The sequence below is a fragment of the Fistularia commersonii genome, chromosome 7 (assembly GCF_037954325.1).
Source record: "Fistularia commersonii isolate RoL2024-O1a breed Wild chromosome 7, RoL_Fcom_v1.0, whole genome shotgun sequence".
Classification (NCBI taxonomy): Eukaryota; Metazoa; Chordata; class Actinopteri; order Syngnathiformes; family Fistulariidae; genus Fistularia; species Fistularia commersonii.
Genome location: NC_141290.1, coordinates 19,532,580 through 19,551,475, shown reverse-complemented (window position 1 = coordinate 19,551,475; position 18,896 = coordinate 19,532,580). Strand labels below are relative to the sequence as shown.

Sequence of the window (18,896 nt, the reverse complement as noted above, 5' to 3'; positions counted from 1 at the left end):
CTAGCATTAGGCATTAAAATATCATAGTCTTGGCAAATGTTTAAACTTATCAACCCTTCGTTTGGGAGGCAGAGGGAACGGCTCGGATCAAACTGCGCTTCCTCCTACCTAAAGTCAGACACACCAGAGCGGACTGTGAGAGTGAATCAAACAGTTAAGGGCGTTTGTGAAAACCTTCTCCAGAGTAAAAAAGTGTTTCTGCGTCGCTTTGGCTCTTGATGGAGAGATTACACTTTAAACTGGTGAAAATGACGCAAACCTGAAAGTTTTGTTACAGCTTGATCACAGTTGACCTGAAAGTATCCTGAAGTCAAATTTCTGATTTTATATTGTGACCTTTTAGGTGTTTGTGTCTGGCCTGAGATTGTGTCTTTCACTGTTTATGTAGTTATGGCTTAAAGCCTGTAGAGGGCAGTATGGATGTGAAGACCTGAAGCTATCGCTGCACTGTCTTCATCCCACATGGCATCGCAACAGTTTGACATTTACTCGGAGAGACCTTGTGTGACAAACAGCAGCTTCTATGGCCATACCGATGTGTCAGTCGCTTGTTTCTGTAATGCGTTTGAATGCTTTTTTTTCTATGGTAAAATGAATGAAATGTCATGGTGAAATGCACTTAAGATACATATAGCTACAAGTTTAATGTGGAACCAAGCAACCAATTATATCTGAGCATGTCCCGGCTGTGAACCAATCAGGTATAAGCATTTCCCCGCAGTGAAACAATCGGGCATGAGTGCATCCCAGTAAAGGTGGAAAACAAGCATTAGTGCCAAAGAAACAATGTTTCAGCTGGTGTGTTTCTTATGATGCCTCAATCCCGCTGGTGTTTTGGCTCGATGGTCTAACCGTCCATTCAACGTCTTTGCTTCGTTCACATTTCCATTGTTATTTCTGTTCTGCTGGTAGGGCTCTGGATTATATTTGGCTCTACTTGGTTCCAGTCCAGGCCCGGTCTGTGTGTGGCGAGGGTGCACGGAGCTCTGAATCAGAGTCTGACTCCCCCTCAGCAATATAGGGCCGGATGGTGGCACAATGGGACGCGCCTCCCCCTGCTCGGTGGTCTCCAACGTCACTGGACAATGCGTAGAAGCTGTTGTTGAGGAAGTCCAGGTTCTCTCTGGACTGAGAGATGGAGAAACCACTGAAGGAGTGTTGCAGCTCCTCGTGATCCACAGAAGGAATGGAAATAGAGGTGTCACTCTCCTGCTTCACGTCCTTCTGTCCATCCTCAGGTCCATCTCCTCCCCCTTCTCCTCTCTCCGGCCGCTCTGTCGCCCCCCTGTCTCCGGTGCTGTGCCGGTGTGATCGGTTCCCGCCGTGTCTCTCTCCGGCTGGTGGCGGCGGGAGTCGAACAAGTGACCCATCCCCCACTGGGCTAGGAGTGTTACCATGGTTACACTCAAGAGGGTGAGGTGGTTCCTGCTGATGGAGCTGGGAGCTGATTGGCTGCCAGGATGTAGATGGTGGGCAGGTGGGGGCATTGTAGTTCTTGTGTCCAGAGGAGCTGCTGGAACGAATCATCTTTGTCACAAATCGACCTTTCTCCACTTGGTCACTTGGCAACACCCTACACGACAACATGACAAAGTGCAAACCTTATAGAGATGTGATATCAATGGTTTCCGCGTGACAATTATTATTTTGTGCTGCACTATCATCAGGACACTAACTGCATGATCTTGGAAATGGATTGGCTCTTCTCTAGGTGATCCACTGGACTGTGATAGGGTGGAGCTGGGTCAGGTTCCTTGGATCCGAAGTAGGCATCTGTCTCAGCCTGAGGGATCCCCATCCTTTGAATGTAGATGTTTACCAGGAAATCCAGCTTCCTTTCCATAGAAAGGACCTGGATATAACAAGACCACCCGTACTTGCATCATCATCCCACTTTAGAGCTGTTGTTAGCCGTATTAGTAGACTATTTGCGATCCTTACCTGCTTCTCCACCTTTCCAAGCCGGCCCATCATGCTTGGGTCCTCAGGTAGTTCTTCTCCGGCAGCTTTGGGACGATCCTTGTCTGCGATCGGCGTTCCTCTTCCGACTATCTGATCCACGCTGTCAGCCATAACAAACCATGAGTTGACCTTTCATGATGACAATTGTGGCTAATGAGGTTTCATTTTGAACCGTGTTTGTACCGTGACTGAAGGTTCTTGATACGAGCAAGCATATCCAGGTGTCCAGCTGAATACTGCTCGATCACATCCATGACATCGTAGGGCCGCAGACTCTCCTTAAACTTCCTCTTAGACACCATGAACCTCATGATACTAAGAGAGACAGGAAACAGGAAGTCAGGGGCTGCTCAACCCCTTATGACTGGTAAAAACTGGGAAGTGGCTGTTGGTTGTTTTGTCTTGGTTGTATGGTGTGGCCTTTGGCAGGTTGTCCTTTGGTCATTGAAGAGTTAATGCATGTTTACCAAATTGGCCGTCTTCAGTTGGTCAGGACTGGTCCGTGACAAACAGATTTATCTGAGACCAGCAAAATTGCCGTCTGTGGTTTTGCAATCGTCTTTATTCAATTCACGACAGTATGTTAATACCTACAGGTTGTAAAAGGAGTTAAAGTGGGTATTTTTAGACTCATCTGAAACGTACAGTTTCTCCTTCAATTGGTCAGAAATGATTTTTCTGTCTGAGATTTACCGGAGACCAATGGGACGGTATTTGGCGGGTTTACACGGGCCTTTCTAGAATGGATTCTAGACTTAAGAATTCAATATGTACTGGGTCCAGTAGGTCTGGACTAGTTTTCTAGCCTAAAAGTCTCTTTGTCTGACAAAACAATTTCACCAGGGGGTATCTTTGACAAACAGAGTCAAATGTCTGAAGATTTTCAGTCATCCAGGGCATGGTACTTGCTGACAAACTGGACTTGCTTGGTTTATTGTACATGTTACAGCTTTCATCCAAAATGCATCTTCGTTTTTGATTAAGTGTGCGGAGTTTTACATATATTAGCCATGAAAAAGGGTCTGACCTTGAAAACCAAACAAACCATAGGACTGGAGTCCAATAGGAGCACTTAGAGGAGTAGCCTCGGACGGCCAAGATGGGGCTCGCCTGGGGTTCATATTGGTCAGCTGTAAGTTGTTAGCTCATAGCTGCTGTGAGGGTTACATGTGTCTGAGAGTAAGTGTCTCTTGTCCTGAACAAGTTAATTATCTGCTGAATCCTAGGCTAATTAAATAGCTTCGCTCTGCTGTACCGACGGTTTCAACAGTGGTGGTTTCGTTTCTCTAGTGTACATGTGTCTGTATTCCACACTGCACAACACTCTCAGATATGTGTCTCAATGTCCTGTTTGGGGGTGTTAAAGCTTTTGAGTGTTGGAGAAATTTCAGTTTAAAGCTCATGAGCTGAGCTGTGTCTTTGTTTTTGCAGTTTTGAAAAAGGTTCACTTATAATAATCATAGATTATATTTATTTTTTGATGGTGTCCCTTCCCTGCAGATTCCTCCAATGCTTATGGGAATGTTGTCCAGGCCTGATGATGGATGGTTCTGATGACCTAGCTTGTGTTGTAGTGGGTAGTACCAGTCACAGAACAAGCACTAATCTGTGTGTTCAGGGTTTCTTAAAATCTCAATGTCAAGGTTTTTGTCATCTTCCAGCCAGTGGTTGGATGTATTGGCCCTGGGGAAGTGAATGGCTCTGCCCTCCAGTTCTTCAATAGAGGTTGAACCATTATAAACATACATTTGTATAGCCGTTGCAATGTGGAGCCCTGATGTGAGTGAAGCTTACTCCTTGTGGAAAAACATGGTTTAGCTGAATATGTCATGTTTCACGCTGGCTCTAGCCTCAGAAGCTGCCACAATAGGGAATAATCAGCAGGTTCATGACAACTCGATAGCCAGCAGCTCAGTTAACCACGTGCGCTCTCTGCTGTATCTATGCCTAACATTCACCTACAATTGGTGAAACAGACAGGAGCCTAGCTGTACAATGGCTATAGTAAACTTGTCACGGTCAGTTGTGACTGAGGAGACATTCTTGATGAGACTCAAGAAATTAAGGAAGGCCAGCTATCATGATAAGAGTTATCAGTAATGTACAGGGTCCTATATGGAGGCTGATTTGCTGTTCGACAAGTCGTGTGTGTGTGCGTGTGTGTGCGTGTGTGCGTGTGTGTGTGTGTGTGTGTGGTCTGAGCCAATCAGATCCCAGTACAGTAAATCCAAAGATGCTTTGAGCTGGCTGTGAGTGCTCAGCTAAACCAGGACTCAAGTTCAGTGAAGTCTAAAATTGAAAGTGGGAAACCAGACAAGGACAACTGACCTGCTGGTTTAGTTTGTGGTTCACCAAGTGTCCCTTCATGATCCTCGACTAGATTAAATTACATCTATTGAATAAGCTTATTGCAATCGGGTTAAGAAATAACAAAATGGCAAGATTTTAGAATTTTAAATGATCATATAACTGTAATGGCAGCCTAGAAGCTGAAGGGTTAGAAAACAGTTACGACAACTGCTCTCTATCATGGACAAGGACAACACACAACAGGGCTGGTTACAGAACAATGAGAAGAAAAAGTCTAGACAACATGACAGAGGAGTGTCTGTTGGACAGGAAACAGAAACACTATGAACCTAACCAAATGTCAGACTGACTGTTCTTACCCAACAGCTGATGGAGACCTTTGACCCTGGGGTGAGCAAAAAATAATAAAGTAAAACAAACAAACAAAAATAATGTGAATAAAAAAGCACAATGCCCATAATAACAAGCAAATAAACGGTGAACAAAGCAATGAATGAAATAACTTAAATGGCTGTCAGAGTGAAAATAAAAAGCGAACGTCTTACCAGATGGCTCTGATGGTGACCTTTATCCCAGGGGTCAAGTCCTGCGGCATGAACTCACAATGGCAGCTCTTGTTATCATCTGCAATATCTTCTCCCGGCAGGCTGGCATCTGTGACAGTAACAATACAGTACTCAGTAAATTGCCGAACCCAGAGGATTCACAACCAGATTGAGATTTTCCTATTCGAGAGTTTCCTTGACCTTGGTAATGCCAGTGTTGTTTGGTTAGTCAAACAGTAAGTTTGATTAGTTATTTGGGTTAGTTGAGAGTGTGCTGACCTGGGGAGCCCTTCTGTCTGAACTCTTCATCCTGCATCTCTATCAGCACTACAGGAGAATGAAGACATAAGTCAATGAGGACAGATTCCACTGAACTCATCATCATCGTCATAGGGGCTAAAGACAGCAATGAAGACTTTCTAAGCAACAATCAAGCAACTGAGATCGGTTGCTCGACGTGACAGCAAAGGCTGCAGCAATGGTTGGGTTCCATGAATAACTTAGGTTTTACTGTATAATTCCATATTTCCCCCAATCATTCATACAATCCGCAGGTTGACAAGGTTTTCTCAATGTAGTGTTGGAGGAGCGGTTTCAGATTTTGGGACAAAAATTACAGGAAGGATGTAGCCCGAGGATATTAAGCTCCCTCAGGGTAACAGAAATCCGTCATTCAGGAGACATATTTTCATATTAGAGGAACAGTGCATAATGTGAAACCTTTTTGGGGAGTCAAAATGACATTTCCCTCAGAGAAAGTAGTGAAAGTAAAACATTGCATGTATATTTCTGTGAGTGTCAACCCATGAAATGACCATTTAACAATACAGATTTGGACTGCTAACCTTTTGAAACTCTAGATGAGTTGCAAGATTCAGTCTTTTCTCCATTTAAGAAGATGAGGGTTGACCCAGGCGTTAGTGCTGGGTGCCTCAAGTGTTCTGCTATAGACCCACAGAAACTCAAAATGGAGTGTTCAAAGAAAATTTGCAATTGATATCATCTGACACTGAGCAGAAACAAACAGAAATGAATATAGACTGCTCAGACCAACATCCGACATCCGCTGTCAGGGTGCTTGTTTCCTCAGCATCGTCATAGAAATCAGCTGCGGCTGAGACACTGATAATGTCCCCTGCTTTAGCCACACTATATGATATAAAACTTAAAAGTGAATTTTGTGTCAAAATTGTTAAATTGCCATTACTGGAGTTTGGGGCAGAACTGTCTTTTGTTTGATGAAAAATGACCAAAACTTTTTAAAGCAAGGACAAAAAAAAACCAAACATTTCTTTGTGTCCCATTTGTGTATTCAAGAGTCAAAGTGTTTATCGTCATATGTACAGTGCACGGGACCACGGAGTGAGCAAACATGTCTGCCATGGAGGATGCCGTGTTGTCAGTGCCATTTAGTACCTGTTATAACCAGTAAGACCCCTTGGTGACCAGCTGGAACCATTTACATGTACAGGTAAATGGAAGCAATTGAATTCAGATATGACCTGATACATCTGTTCGTATTCAGCTAAAACTAAATGGGAGTTTCCAGATGATGAACTGACCAGTGCAACCATATAAAATTGTTAACATGTCAGTTTTTAATGGATAAATCAGAACCTGTTGAGTCCAGTCAGATCTAGGTAAAAAAGTATATAGCCCAGATGATGAGTTGACCAGTGGATCCTTCGGTTATCCTCTTATGACTTTCTGCTCCTTTCATTCTAATTTCCCTTACTTAATTCCTGTATGTTGAGGGGTAATTTGGTTGTGGCGTCACAAATAAAGGTTTTTACCTGAAATAAATTGGTCCTGATTTTAACAAATTTTAAACACTGTCCTCTTCCGAAGCTGTCATCAACGAGCTGCATGCACGTTTGTCTTTAAATATATGTAATATCTGTCTCTATGGCAACAATCACAGAATATTGTGTAGATGAACCTTCCTGTTGTTGTGAATGATTTATACTTTATCAATCCCTCGTGGGGAAATTCCTTCTCTGCATTTAACTCATCATGGATGAACCATGAGCAGTTGGGTGCCTATCAGCACTACGGGAGCAGTTTGGGGTTCAGTGTCTTGCTCAACAACACTTCGACACAGTAGGAGCTGGGAACCAAACCAGGACCGCTCAGTTCCAACGATGAACGCTCTACCTCCTGCGCCAAGCCACCCCATATATATATTCAGATTCAGAACATTGAAAGACAATCTGCTATGGTGAATAAAGCACAATGATCCCATAGGAGTCACTGACTCCCACACATTGGGAAGCTCTTCAGTATTCTATGGTGAGCCTTGCGCGTAACTGTTTACGTTCATAGTAGCAGCAGCAGCAGCCGGATCATTGGTCAAACTCGGCCTCTTTTACCTTCTGAGTTTTGGCGCGAGGCCGCTCCTCGGATCTTGAAGGCCTGCCTGGTTCTGCTGCGTTCTCCAAAACTCCAGCTCTTTGGAACCTTGCTGGGACTCTCCTCCAGGCTGGGTTCAATGCTAGGGGAACGACGCAGGGCCTGGACTCCGCCTGGAACCCCTGGAACTCCAGGACTAGCACCTGGGCCGACCACGGGCACCAATACAACGAGAAGACAAAATATGGATTGATTTGTTTGTTGATATCCCATCAGTTCAAAGGTCCACAGCTTTTCAGCCCCAACTAGCTAGTTACACCAAAGGTTTTCTTTTTCCAGAATGGTTGAAAAGGTAGTTCTAAGCCTTATTTTGTAAGTTGCTATGAATACCGTGCAAATTTGTGTGCAGAAATAATTGAAAGAAAAGAAAAGAAACAAAGAAACAAAACACAGACTGACTATCTAATAACAAACCCATTGTCAACAACTGACCGGTAAGCCAGCACATACTAGATAAAAGCGCTTGGCAAATATTGCACGAAATAATGGCCAACTAACGCCAACTATATATCTGAAAATGGCTAAACAAATGAGATATTATGAGGCTGCAACTGTAGCTAATACTGTTAGCATCAACATTAGCTTTGAAAATGTCCTCAGAACAGTTTGTGTTGTGCAGAGGGAAACCAACCATCCCTTGTGTGTACAGCCATTGTACAGACAATTGTTTGGCTTTCTGCATCCACAAGAAACAAAGGAGGCAACAAATTATTTCTGGAACTCTTCTATCAGTTTTATTGTACCTAAATGAATTGGAATCATGACATGACATTTGACATATTTAACACTTCCTTCTTTATGCTCATAACCAAATTAAAAATGAAACATTTGCACAATAAAGAGATGTTATTTGATACCCACCATGCTGAGGAGAACCTTTTCCTTTGGTACCTGAACTCCGAGGCGAGGAAAAGACCCTCTCCTTCAGACTGACCTTCTGACTGTGAATACAAGAGAAGCTGAATGACGCCACTGAACACTTAAGAGAAGTTTCATTAAATCTTTCATTTCATAATTTTCTGGCCTCTCATCAAGGCTGCTTCTTTTGTTCTCACTTTGGTGAGACAAAATTAATATTTAATATTTTGAATGAGACATAGTAATTGTATGTGGTTACTTTTTCATTGTGAAACTGCAGAGTTTCACCAGACTGCGATTAAATAACCTAGAAACTAAAACAGGTGCCAAAGACCAGTTTGGTGCTGGCTAACATCAATCAAGCTTTGTAACCATTGTCAGCCTTCAGGCTGAACTCCAGGAGGATGTGCAGGGTGCACCTGTCATTCATGCACCAACTAGGAGGAGATTATCCCTGCCCTGGTTCTCTTTGCTTTTCATAGACTCCTTTTATGGATTGGAGAAACTGCGGTGAGGGAGCTGTAGAACAGGACCACAAGGTCACAGCCATGCAGGAAACACCACTGACAGATTGCTGGAGTGCAAGAGGGAGGTTCTGGGTTTGTGGGGAATCTTTTCTGAATGGGGACTGTCACATATTGTACCAGCAACGTTTCGGACTTTCAGAAGAAAGTCTTGACAATGTTGAACTTTGGTTTTTGAAAATACACTGGTCAACTCTGCAGGGAAACCATGTCAATATGTTCACAGTGAGATTAAGCTTTTGCTTCATCAACAACTAATCACAACTACCTTCATAAAGAGGTTTAGAGATATCTTCTGTCAAAATTCTGTTGCATACAAGATGTTGCAATGTCCAAGAGAATAGAAAAAATATCCATTGCTTATTTCATATTTATCCCCTCCGGTTTCTGCTTGTTTAGATGAGGGTCTGTAAATAAAAAAAAAAGCTTCTTTGTGTTTAGAACTGGACACTCACCTGGGGGATGGTTCAGGCTGGACATCCCTCCTGCAGACATAGACAGACAGACAGGAAGGGGATAGTAATGTAAACAGTTCCAGCCAACATGACAATGATGTGTTACTGCAAACATTTCGGACCTGAAGGACAGTCCTGATTTGTTCTTGAGGTTCCTGAGTAAATCCAGCTGGTTGAGAGGAGGAATCAGCCTGGAGAGACAATCACCATGAGACATGCTGGTAGTCAAGATCATGATCATGTGAGGACAGGTAGAGTCAGTCTGACCTGTACATGGGGACGGACACTGTCCTCTCGTAATAATCCCAGGTTGAAGTCAAATCAGTACGACTCAGATTAGTTGCATACACCCTCCAAGCCGCCTGAGGTGCAAAATATATGTCAAATTACATGTTTGCATAAATACAGTTATCCCCTTACAATATTGTATATTTTCTACATTTATTTCATGTTACTGGGTACCTTTTATGTGCCCAGTAATTTAAAGACATATTATCTCTGAAGCATACAAACATAAGAATGTATCAGAGATAAAAATAGAACTTAAAAATGAATAAATATTTTGTGTATGGGTTTTTCTTCAAATATTATGTTTTTTTTTCCAATTTACAAAAAATGACAAACATTGACTTCAGAAAAAACAGACTATTGAAGTGTAAGTAACGTACATGTGTGACTCAGCATTTAACAATGGAAGTTCCCTTATTTCTAATGGAACGTTTGCATTTACTACATTTACTACAATACTGACTGTATTTTGCTAGCAGAATCTCTTTACTCCCATGAATCAGTGCCAAGATGTACTGCATTTAACACACTTGTATGAGTCCAGCTGCAGGGTTTCGCCTCTTCTCAAAGTGTTTCTGACGGTGCTGCTCCTGAACCTTTAGAGCAAAACCAGAACCGAGGATCCCCTGACCGAGAGATAAACAGGAAAGTGGGTAAATGGGAAGTAACCTAATCCAGGCCACCTGTATCAGGAAAACTCTGAGAACACGGTGACTCACGGCTGGCAGAGCAAAGAATGAAACTCCAATCAGAGTGAAGGTTGCTGCCAGCAGGCGACCATTCCAGGTGATGGGGAATTTGTCTCCATAGCCGATTGTCGTCAAGGTGATCTGACAGAAAGAACGACTGGTTCAGAAAAGTTATTGAACCACCAAGAGATTGTGACCCTGATCTACATGTGGAAATTAGCCTTCTTTACTGTAGAATTTATCCCATCACACAACAGCTGATTTTTTTGGATCCTGGTAATGTCAACTTTGGAAGGAGGATAAAGAGAAAAAGAACCCTCTAGATATTTTTGGTTCATGTTTGCAAATTAAATAATCAAATTTAGCTGAAGAATAAATGAAAAATAAAAAAATCCTAATATTTTGCGCAATAAAGTACATATCACCACATTAACAAGAAAAATGAGTAATATCACAAAAACATAATCAATAAAACCAATGTTAATATAAATGTATTTTTTGAATAGATGCATTTAAAGAGTGCCCTTTGACTCCTTTTACATGTATTTAAAAATAAAAATAAACCTTTTTGATTTAGGGAGATGACACTCAAGGCATTCCTTAATGGAGGCCCAAAAAACTTTCTGATCTCAGTTGTGTTCGATCATTTCTGACCACTGGGATCAGCATCAACCAAACCATCCCTTAAATCTGTACTCAAATACCATGGCCTGAGTAAGAGATGGAACCTCAATCGAGAACGGTGCAGCGTGCTCTGGAATACTCTTTTAGTCTCACCAGTCCCCACCACAAGGCATCGGCGTATGTCTCAAACTGCTCGTTGTCTTCTTTTTCGGCCAAATAAACCAGGAAACTAGCCAGGATGAGACACAGGAAGCCAATGTACCAGGCGGTGATCAACTCCTGCAAAAATAGAGAAATGATTGATTCTGAGGATCAATCTTGAGATTTTACACATAGGGGAAATATAGTGTAGGTCACGTGGCTCTCCTGATTTGATCATTTAGGCCTAATAACATTTTGAGGGGCTACAAGGGATGGGAGATTGAATTATTTTATCTTGATCAAGGCAGATGTACAGTAAGTGGAAAAGTCTATTGTGTTCCTGCTCTGTGGACCCACAGCCTGGAGGACTGAATCTGTGCATCCAAAGCTGTGCAGGTTTTCAAATGCATGAAAAGAGCCAGGGCTAGTTCCAATGATATTTCCTTTGCAGATATACATCTTTCTTAACAGAGACACACTTCTTCTGCCAAGAAGATCAACCATGGTTACCTAAATAGCAATTTGTAAACAACAGAATGAACTAGGAACAGTCTGATGTAACACTGCGTTATTCCTCATGTGCAGACAGAGAGCCAGCTGTACTCAGCGATCCTGGGGTTTCAGTATGGAACCACATATACAGTCTCTCTTCCAGTATCTCCATCAGCCTTCCTTTGTTTAAGTGGAGAATGAAATGTGAAACACATCCGCTGGACTAGGTGATTATTTGTTCCAGAATTTGGTCTGGTTTTATTGACGTGCCAGTGTCAGTTTAATGCCCAGTGATTTGGGTCTATGTCTCATTACTTGCAGTTGAGGACCTTGCCTTTTGAGTTTAGTCCTGTGGGTGAGATTGGAATTTCAGGTTTCTTAAGTTAGTCATTTCTAGTTCAGGACTTGGAGTCCAGTCTTGTTTAGCAGTATCAGCCAAACAGACTCTACCCACTCATGTCCCAACAGAAATGTTGATCTACTTTGTGATAAAACAAGATGAAAGGCACGTTTCTTGTTTCTGTATTATACCCCTTTCTTTTTTCCTTTTCTGCTTAAATAACAAAATTGGGAAAAAGAGGTGGAAAGCAGTGATCAATAATTGTTCATTACTTTTCTAAATCAATGACAAGGTTAAGATATCAAACACAGTCAGGATGAAATACCGATACTGCTGACACGCTGAAACACACACATGAGAAGAAAAGACTTTAAACTCAGAAATGCGGCAAGCAAAAATTGTAAAACAGTTCTGTGTCATGTCTCTTTAAATGTTTGATAAGTTTTTCTGAAAAACGTTCTATATCCTGATAAAGGTCTGGCAATGTCTCTTTGGAACTGCAAACAAAAAAACACACACAGTCATATCTGATTTAAAATATTCCCATGACATTGCCATAAAAAGGGACGTGTTTCATATCATATCTTTATGACTTGACATCATTCTATGACACGATGTCATGTTGTTGTCCGTGACCTGCCACATAGATCCCCATAGTTTCAGGTTCATGGTGGAGGTGTGAGTCAGATCAGTGCGGCATCAGCAGTAACATGAGTGCTGCATGGATCTGTTGTGGTGGACAGAGCTTGAGCTTCCTGCTACGGGATCAATTCAATACATTCAAAGATATCCTAAAAAAATGTGCTTATGGATTCAAGTGGTAAGAATCAGTTTTTCTCTGAAGGATGGGGGTGTAGGGGTAGAGTCCCTGTTCCAGGCAGGGATTGGTGCTCCATTGTCCATGAAGGAGTTGGCTGAGGTGATGGGTGGGTTTAGTTAGGAGCCTCAATGTCTAGGTTAGCTAAACATCAAAATGATAATATATTATTTGTGTTTCCAAGAAGAAAAGTAGCAATATTAAGCAACCTCAATGCTGCATGAGGTTGCTGATGCCTAAGAATATTACCATAACAACCCATGCAGATGAATTGGTGATGTTTGGTCACTTTGAGTCTGATATGATTCCCATAAATATCTGTGTGAATTCAAAAAATGGATTGGAACAGGTTTCATGACAGGCAAAAGGACAACATGACTGTCTAAATAAGGCCTCTGAAGAAGGGATACTGATAATGTAAGTTTTATCAGAACAACCCACCACAGTGGGGTTTAGAGAGACAAACCTTGCTGTGGGCATAGACCACTGAGCCCAGCAGTTTCCAGGTTCCGCCTCGCCGGTCCATACGGATCATCCTCAGAATCTGAAGGAAACGAAGCGACCGGATCGCTGAGGTCGCGAAGACATTACCCTGCGTCCCTGCTGCCAGCACGGATATGGACGCGATGAGCACCATGATGTCTAGAGATAGACAGACAGACAGACAGAGGTTTGAGCAGCGGCCTTTGAGGGTTCAGATGGTTGGTTCCAGTCAGTTCAAAGTTTTCAAGCCAACAGAGTCCTGAGACACATCCTCTTCCTTCAAAGGAGAGCGGTCATCTTCCTTTAACACTATATAAATACTCTTACAAGACAGAGGTGAAGTGTGGAATGTGCACTTTCTTAAAGAAATACAATAAATGATTATCTTACTTAAAATAGTAACTACTTATTATTTTAAGAAATCAGCTGCTCCTCGTTGCTTACTGTCTTGGGACAAAAAAAGAGAACATATCCAGCAAAGATTCCCAAAATTTCGACATAACTCTAAAGTTGGTAAAATACTGCCAAAATTATACAGGTTTATATGTAAAACTCTGCAAGATTGTACAGAGAAAAAAGAAATCAAAAACAGAACATTGATTCCCAAAACAATGTAGAAAAAAATGACTTTTACAGGAAAAAAAACATGATTACACCCATGTGTAATGAGAAACTGTTTCATTAGAGCAACTGAGTACAGAGGACATGATTTAAATCTAGAAACTATAATAATAGTTATTATTGTGATATAGTTATCACAAATTGTGGTCACTGATATTAAAAGGACTAACATACTAATTTAAGGTTTATTTTACTATTTTTACTAACTAACTACAGATTCAATCTGGAAACATTTCTGTTTTGTTGAGAATTTCTATCTTTATAAAACCTCCTCATCACAACATCATGATTTTGTTTTTTCAATATCTCAACATCTTTGATCATTATTCTTGATTTCTTATGTAATGTTATAACTTCTCTTATAATTCTACAACTATTTTGATCATAATATAATCACTTTATAGTAACAATTGGACATTTGCCCCCTTAATAAGACAATTGTTTTTTCCATTAAATCAGTATTTTTTTATTATACTAAATTATATTATATTATGATCTTATCCTTGCAACAATGCAACCACTTCATAACATTGAAACATCAAACAGCCTTGCTATGATACCTTTATTGTTGTGATATAAGGCAATCGTATTTCCTTGTGGCAGAGACTAGCAGTTGGAAGGGGCTAGTCAGAGTGACAGCAGGGACGACCACCTCTGGCACTCAGGCATTTTAAATCCAACCAGGATGGATTTAAAGGGTGCTTAACGCATTATATATTGCTGAGGTGATCAGACTCACCGATGACACAGAAAGGTTTCCTGGCAAACTTGAGTCGTCCTCTCCAGCCTCGGTATCGGCAGCAGCAGCCGGCTGCCCAAATCCGCACCATGTACTCCACCCCAAACACCACGATGGTCACCACTTCCTGTTTGGCAACATCGGAGACGATTGGAAAGCGAGTTCACCATTAAGAATTCCATGTCAACAAAAAGTTAACTCTCGTACCTTTCTATTAACGGGGACTTAATTCACCTGAGAAGTTATTTTTTTAAATACATTTTTAAATTATTTGAAAAACGAGTACAAACTCTTATAAGACTTTAGCTTTTGATATGTTTTTTCAAATCTCTGTTTAATGAATAAACTATTTCCGTTTAAATCATTTTATAAGATTCCGAGAATTCAGAATAAATCATTTTAAAAAACGCTGCTATAGGGATTAGCATTATTACAGTTATTATGAAAATGACTACCTCAGTCACCTGAAGCCGGTTCTATAAAGTGAAGATACGCAGATTTTTCCAATCAAATGCTAAGATAATATTTTTTTTTACATTGAAGAGTACTTACTACAGAATGTCTTTCAGCTTTGTTCATGGACAATATAAACAGTACAAATAATATGCATTTATCTAAAACAAACAGGGTATTCAAATACCATTCATAAAACTTGTTTTGTTGTTTTGAGAATTTTGGATTACGTTATTTCATGGATCGCAGGGAGCACTGGTAACAAAATATCATGGAAATATTATATTCCAGCAAGTAGGGCTAGCAACATTGATAAATCACCATGGTTAATAGAGGGACTCGCAAGTCAGTGCTTTTCTGCAACAGGACACCTTGTTCTGAAAATATCATCAAAACAGCAGGATCCAGGAATATCCCTGCTCTCTGCATGACAGAATCAAGGCTAACTGGACAGTTGTCCCTTTACCAGAATGTAGAGGGCATCCTCAGAATTCTTCTCATACTCTTTGATGGTGGAGAAGACGGACAGAACCAGGCAGGAGAAGACAAGTAGGAACCTGTAGAGTGGAAATGGGGGTGTGAGGAGGGGATGATCCAGCATTATAATCTCATGTTTCTGGAAAGCTGAGATGTGCTTCAGGGGTAGGATTTAAATGGTGACACCTGATCCAAAATCTGTCTTGGCTATTGACCAGCGAATGAAAAAAGGCCTGAGTGGCTGCCTTTGCTTTGACGGACTGTCAGAGGCAGGTAAAGACCGAGCTGGTGACTGCTGCCCCTCGGGAAAATCCCGAATCCATCATTAATTTATTTACACTAGAAATCTATTTAAAGCGTCTATGTCAATCATGTCCAAGTGATGAGAAATTTTCAACTCTTCTTTAAAAATGTGAAAATCTTATTGGAACCTGATCGAAGGTCACTGCGAGATCGAATGAATTATGTTTCATCAAATATTTAGGATTGTGCAGATGGGCATATCCTGTACCTGAAGGTGTGAATACAAGTAGTAGAGGTTGTTACTCACACATAGGCATGGTAGATGAAGGCCCAGCCTCTGGGTCTCTCCAAGACATTGTACAGGAAGTTCTGCAACCGCCTGTAGAGGGCGTTTCGTTTGGGAGGTTTCTTCACTCCAGATACACTGCTGCGCTGCCGTCGAGGACCCTCATCCCCTCCTGAATGAACAACACACACACACACACACACACACACACACACACACACACACACACACAAACACACACACACACACACACACACACAAAAGGTAGCCTGTGCTGTGATGGCTGCTGCTGTCAGGACTGATTTCACGAACTGACAAAGAGACTGTTCCAAAAGAAAAAGCCCTTACATGGAGGCGTTAAAATAAAAAGCCGGGGCGTTCAAGGGTCCTTCAGCCTCTCTAATACCATTGCACGCCCTAAATTTTTAAAATATGCGCAGCCTGATAATGGTGTTGTGTTATAAAATATTTTTTTGGAAATCAAAAAAAAATCAGGATTGAAAAAATATGGCATCAGTCTTGAAATGTGAAGACCAGACCTGGAAGCTCTGCCCCTCCATCCCCAAACAAACCAAAAAAAACACATTATTTGTCATATTTATGGGGCAAGAGCCATACTGATGTGTTTGATCAAGTCATAGCAACAAAATTCTAGTTTGCTATTACAGGCACAAAACCAACATCATTCATCATTATCAATATTGAAGACTTCATTTTTTTATAACCTTGTGGGGCAGATTAAGAACAAATTCTTATTTATAACAGTGGCCTGGAGACCAAGGATGGTTTTATATGTCAACATGAACCATTGAACTTTGGGTGCTTTAGAGGTAATTTTCTAAAGCTGCAGTGGGTGTGTACCAGTGGCAAGTTAAGAGATGAATATAGAGTGTAGTGGTGTGTTCTGTAAGAAACATACATTATAAAGCAGATGGCAGAGTGATAAAGGACATTGGCCTTTTAAAGCAATTCCTTACATGCTGATCTGTAAATGACATCACCATAATTCAACAAATGAAGGGCAGTCATTTGAACCAATGTTAGCCGTCTAGATGAAGTGTAAGATGAGGGCAATCTCTAAAGAAAGCTAATTTTTTATGTAAGCTTTGGTCATCGTTTGACAAATTGGTATGAAAAGGACAGTGTTGTCCAGACTTAAATCACTCTGACCTGACACAGTCTTTAGACATTCAGTTTAGAACGACCAATATCTAATGTGACCAAGCTAATCAAATACTGAAACTGTTGTTCTTCACTAATCACCCTGAAATGGAACTACATTAGCAGCTACTTGTTTATTCATCCTTGTTTCAATTTATCTTGCAGTCAGGGTCATGCTGGGGCTAAAGACAATCCCAGCGGTCATTGGGTGAGAGGCAGGTTTCATCCTGGACCAGTCGTCCATCAATCAAAGGGCCACATACAGCGACATCAATCCATTCGCTTCTTTCAATTTAGCATCTTCCATTAACCTAATGCATGTTCTTTGGTTATGGAAGGCGGACAGAGAACCCAGGAAAACCCAACACAGGCGCCAGAAGAAGATGAAAACTTGACAGAAAGTCATAATTGAATCAGGAACCTTCCAGCTGGGGGGCGGCAGTGTTAACCGCAGCTACTGTGCCACCCTAACACCAACATCTATAGTAATAATTTGAGCTCAAATATCAGGCCTGACTCTTTTTTTTATCTACAGTCCAACACCGTCCACATATTCAATAGAAATCGACTGCTGGCAAATTTCTATTGAACAATATTAGCATTTCTATTGGCCAACATATTCTTCTGTTTTATTGTTGAAATTGCTAATCTTGTTGAAATCATTAATCTTGAAACATGATTTTTTAAGCACTCAGATCAAGAGGCCAAGGGTCCAAGATATCTGTGATATGAAATGAACATCTACGTTTCCCATCACCCGGTGGACCCTGAAAGGAGACATAAGAACATAAGCAGGTGCATTTCAACACCAATGTGGACCCCGTCCTTTTTGTCGCTCCAAATAAAGGCCCAACAGGTTAATGAATGAAAATGAATAAAATGAGATGAATAGCTTTTGAAATTTAGTTTTGGCTCTGTGTAAAAATTCCATTCCAGACTCTTAGATCAATCTTCGTTTTTGGATTTGATGTTCCTTTTATCGTTACCTAAACAGCACTTGAGGAACAACAATAAAACAGACAAATGAACTGTGTTGTACGTCAACGTGAGGTTGCCACATTAAAGAATCAGTCAAAAAAATCTAATAATAAACCTTTTAAAAAGTTTTTTTTCCCCCGATAAAGAAGCTTTTAGACTCAAAGCTTTTACAGATCCCAACATCTGGGTCAAGGACATCAAACCTCTGCATCCGACAACGGGGTCTTACCTGCTATGAGCAGAGCTCCATCCCTGCTGGAGTCGGTGCCCCCGGCCTCCAGACCCACGAAGCCCACCTTCAGCTTCTTCTGGTCGGCCTGCGCTCCGGGGAACATCCCGCCGTTCCGGGATTTCTGCACCATGTCGGGGAGACGCGAGTCGTTCCGAAGCCGCCGGTCTACTGACAGGCGGGAGAGAGCGCGCAGAGGCCGGCTTGACCCGGGGAGAGCATCGCCGCTGCAGCGCGGAGGAACCGGGGGAGAGAGGGAGACCAGCGACGGAGGGAGGAGAGGGTCAATAAACGAGGGAGAACGATGGAGAGAGAGAGAGGAGGAGGAGGAGGGGCAGTAACGGCAGAGAAGAGGAGGCGACACCGAGAGACAGAGAAGGAAAGGAAAAAAGGAAAAAAAATCATCCGCAGGGACACAAACAAGCTGCGGATGCTGATCGGCAGATTTGTGCTCTACGTTTACCACTTCCTGCACAGACAGGAAATAGCATGACGTCACAGGCGGCTAATTGCTCACGTTCCCCAACATAAAGCAAACTGATCATGTTAGTCACATGATACGTGTGTTTGCACGTGCGGCGTGTTTTAGCAACCTACTTATCAGGCACGATGGTAATAGCCAAAGTAACCATGGCAACGAGTGATGAGGCAGGCGCAGACCAAACGGTATTCCACAATGCAAGAACAGTCAGAAAAAGTCGTCATTCATTATTCCCTTTTTTGAATTCAATTTTCTTTTTTTTTTCCTCAAAAGGAAAAAAAAACTTCCATA

General features: G+C 41.6%; 1 protein-coding gene across 2 annotated transcripts; it reads right to left on the bottom strand.

Annotated features, from left to right (window-relative positions):
* Nucleotides 1-624: 624 nt before the first annotated feature.
* kcnq2b (potassium voltage-gated channel, KQT-like subfamily, member 2b) lies at nucleotides 625-18,562 on the bottom strand. Of its 2 annotated transcripts, XM_086150194.1 has the most exons (19): nucleotides 18,125-18,562; nucleotides 15,778-15,928; nucleotides 15,217-15,307; nucleotides 14,298-14,424; nucleotides 12,921-13,096; nucleotides 10,818-10,943; nucleotides 10,071-10,181; nucleotides 9,882-9,977; nucleotides 9,331-9,425; nucleotides 9,186-9,254; nucleotides 9,064-9,093; nucleotides 8,088-8,167; nucleotides 7,187-7,369; nucleotides 5,097-5,144; nucleotides 4,818-4,926; nucleotides 2,146-2,277; nucleotides 1,942-2,062; nucleotides 1,677-1,852; nucleotides 625-1,573 (listed from the first exon to the last, which is right to left on the bottom strand). In XM_086150194.1, the coding sequence occupies exons 1-19, from the start codon at nucleotides 18,255-18,257 to the stop codon at nucleotides 934-936; spliced, it is 2,694 nt and encodes an 897-aa protein (XP_086006320.1). In that variant the 5' UTR covers nucleotides 18,258-18,562; the 3' UTR covers nucleotides 625-933. The 2 variants fall into 2 exon arrangements, with proteins under 2 accessions (XP_086006320.1, XP_086006321.1); XM_086150195.1 differs by lacking the exon at nucleotides 5,097-5,144.
* Nucleotides 18,563-18,896: the final 334 nt, after the last annotated feature.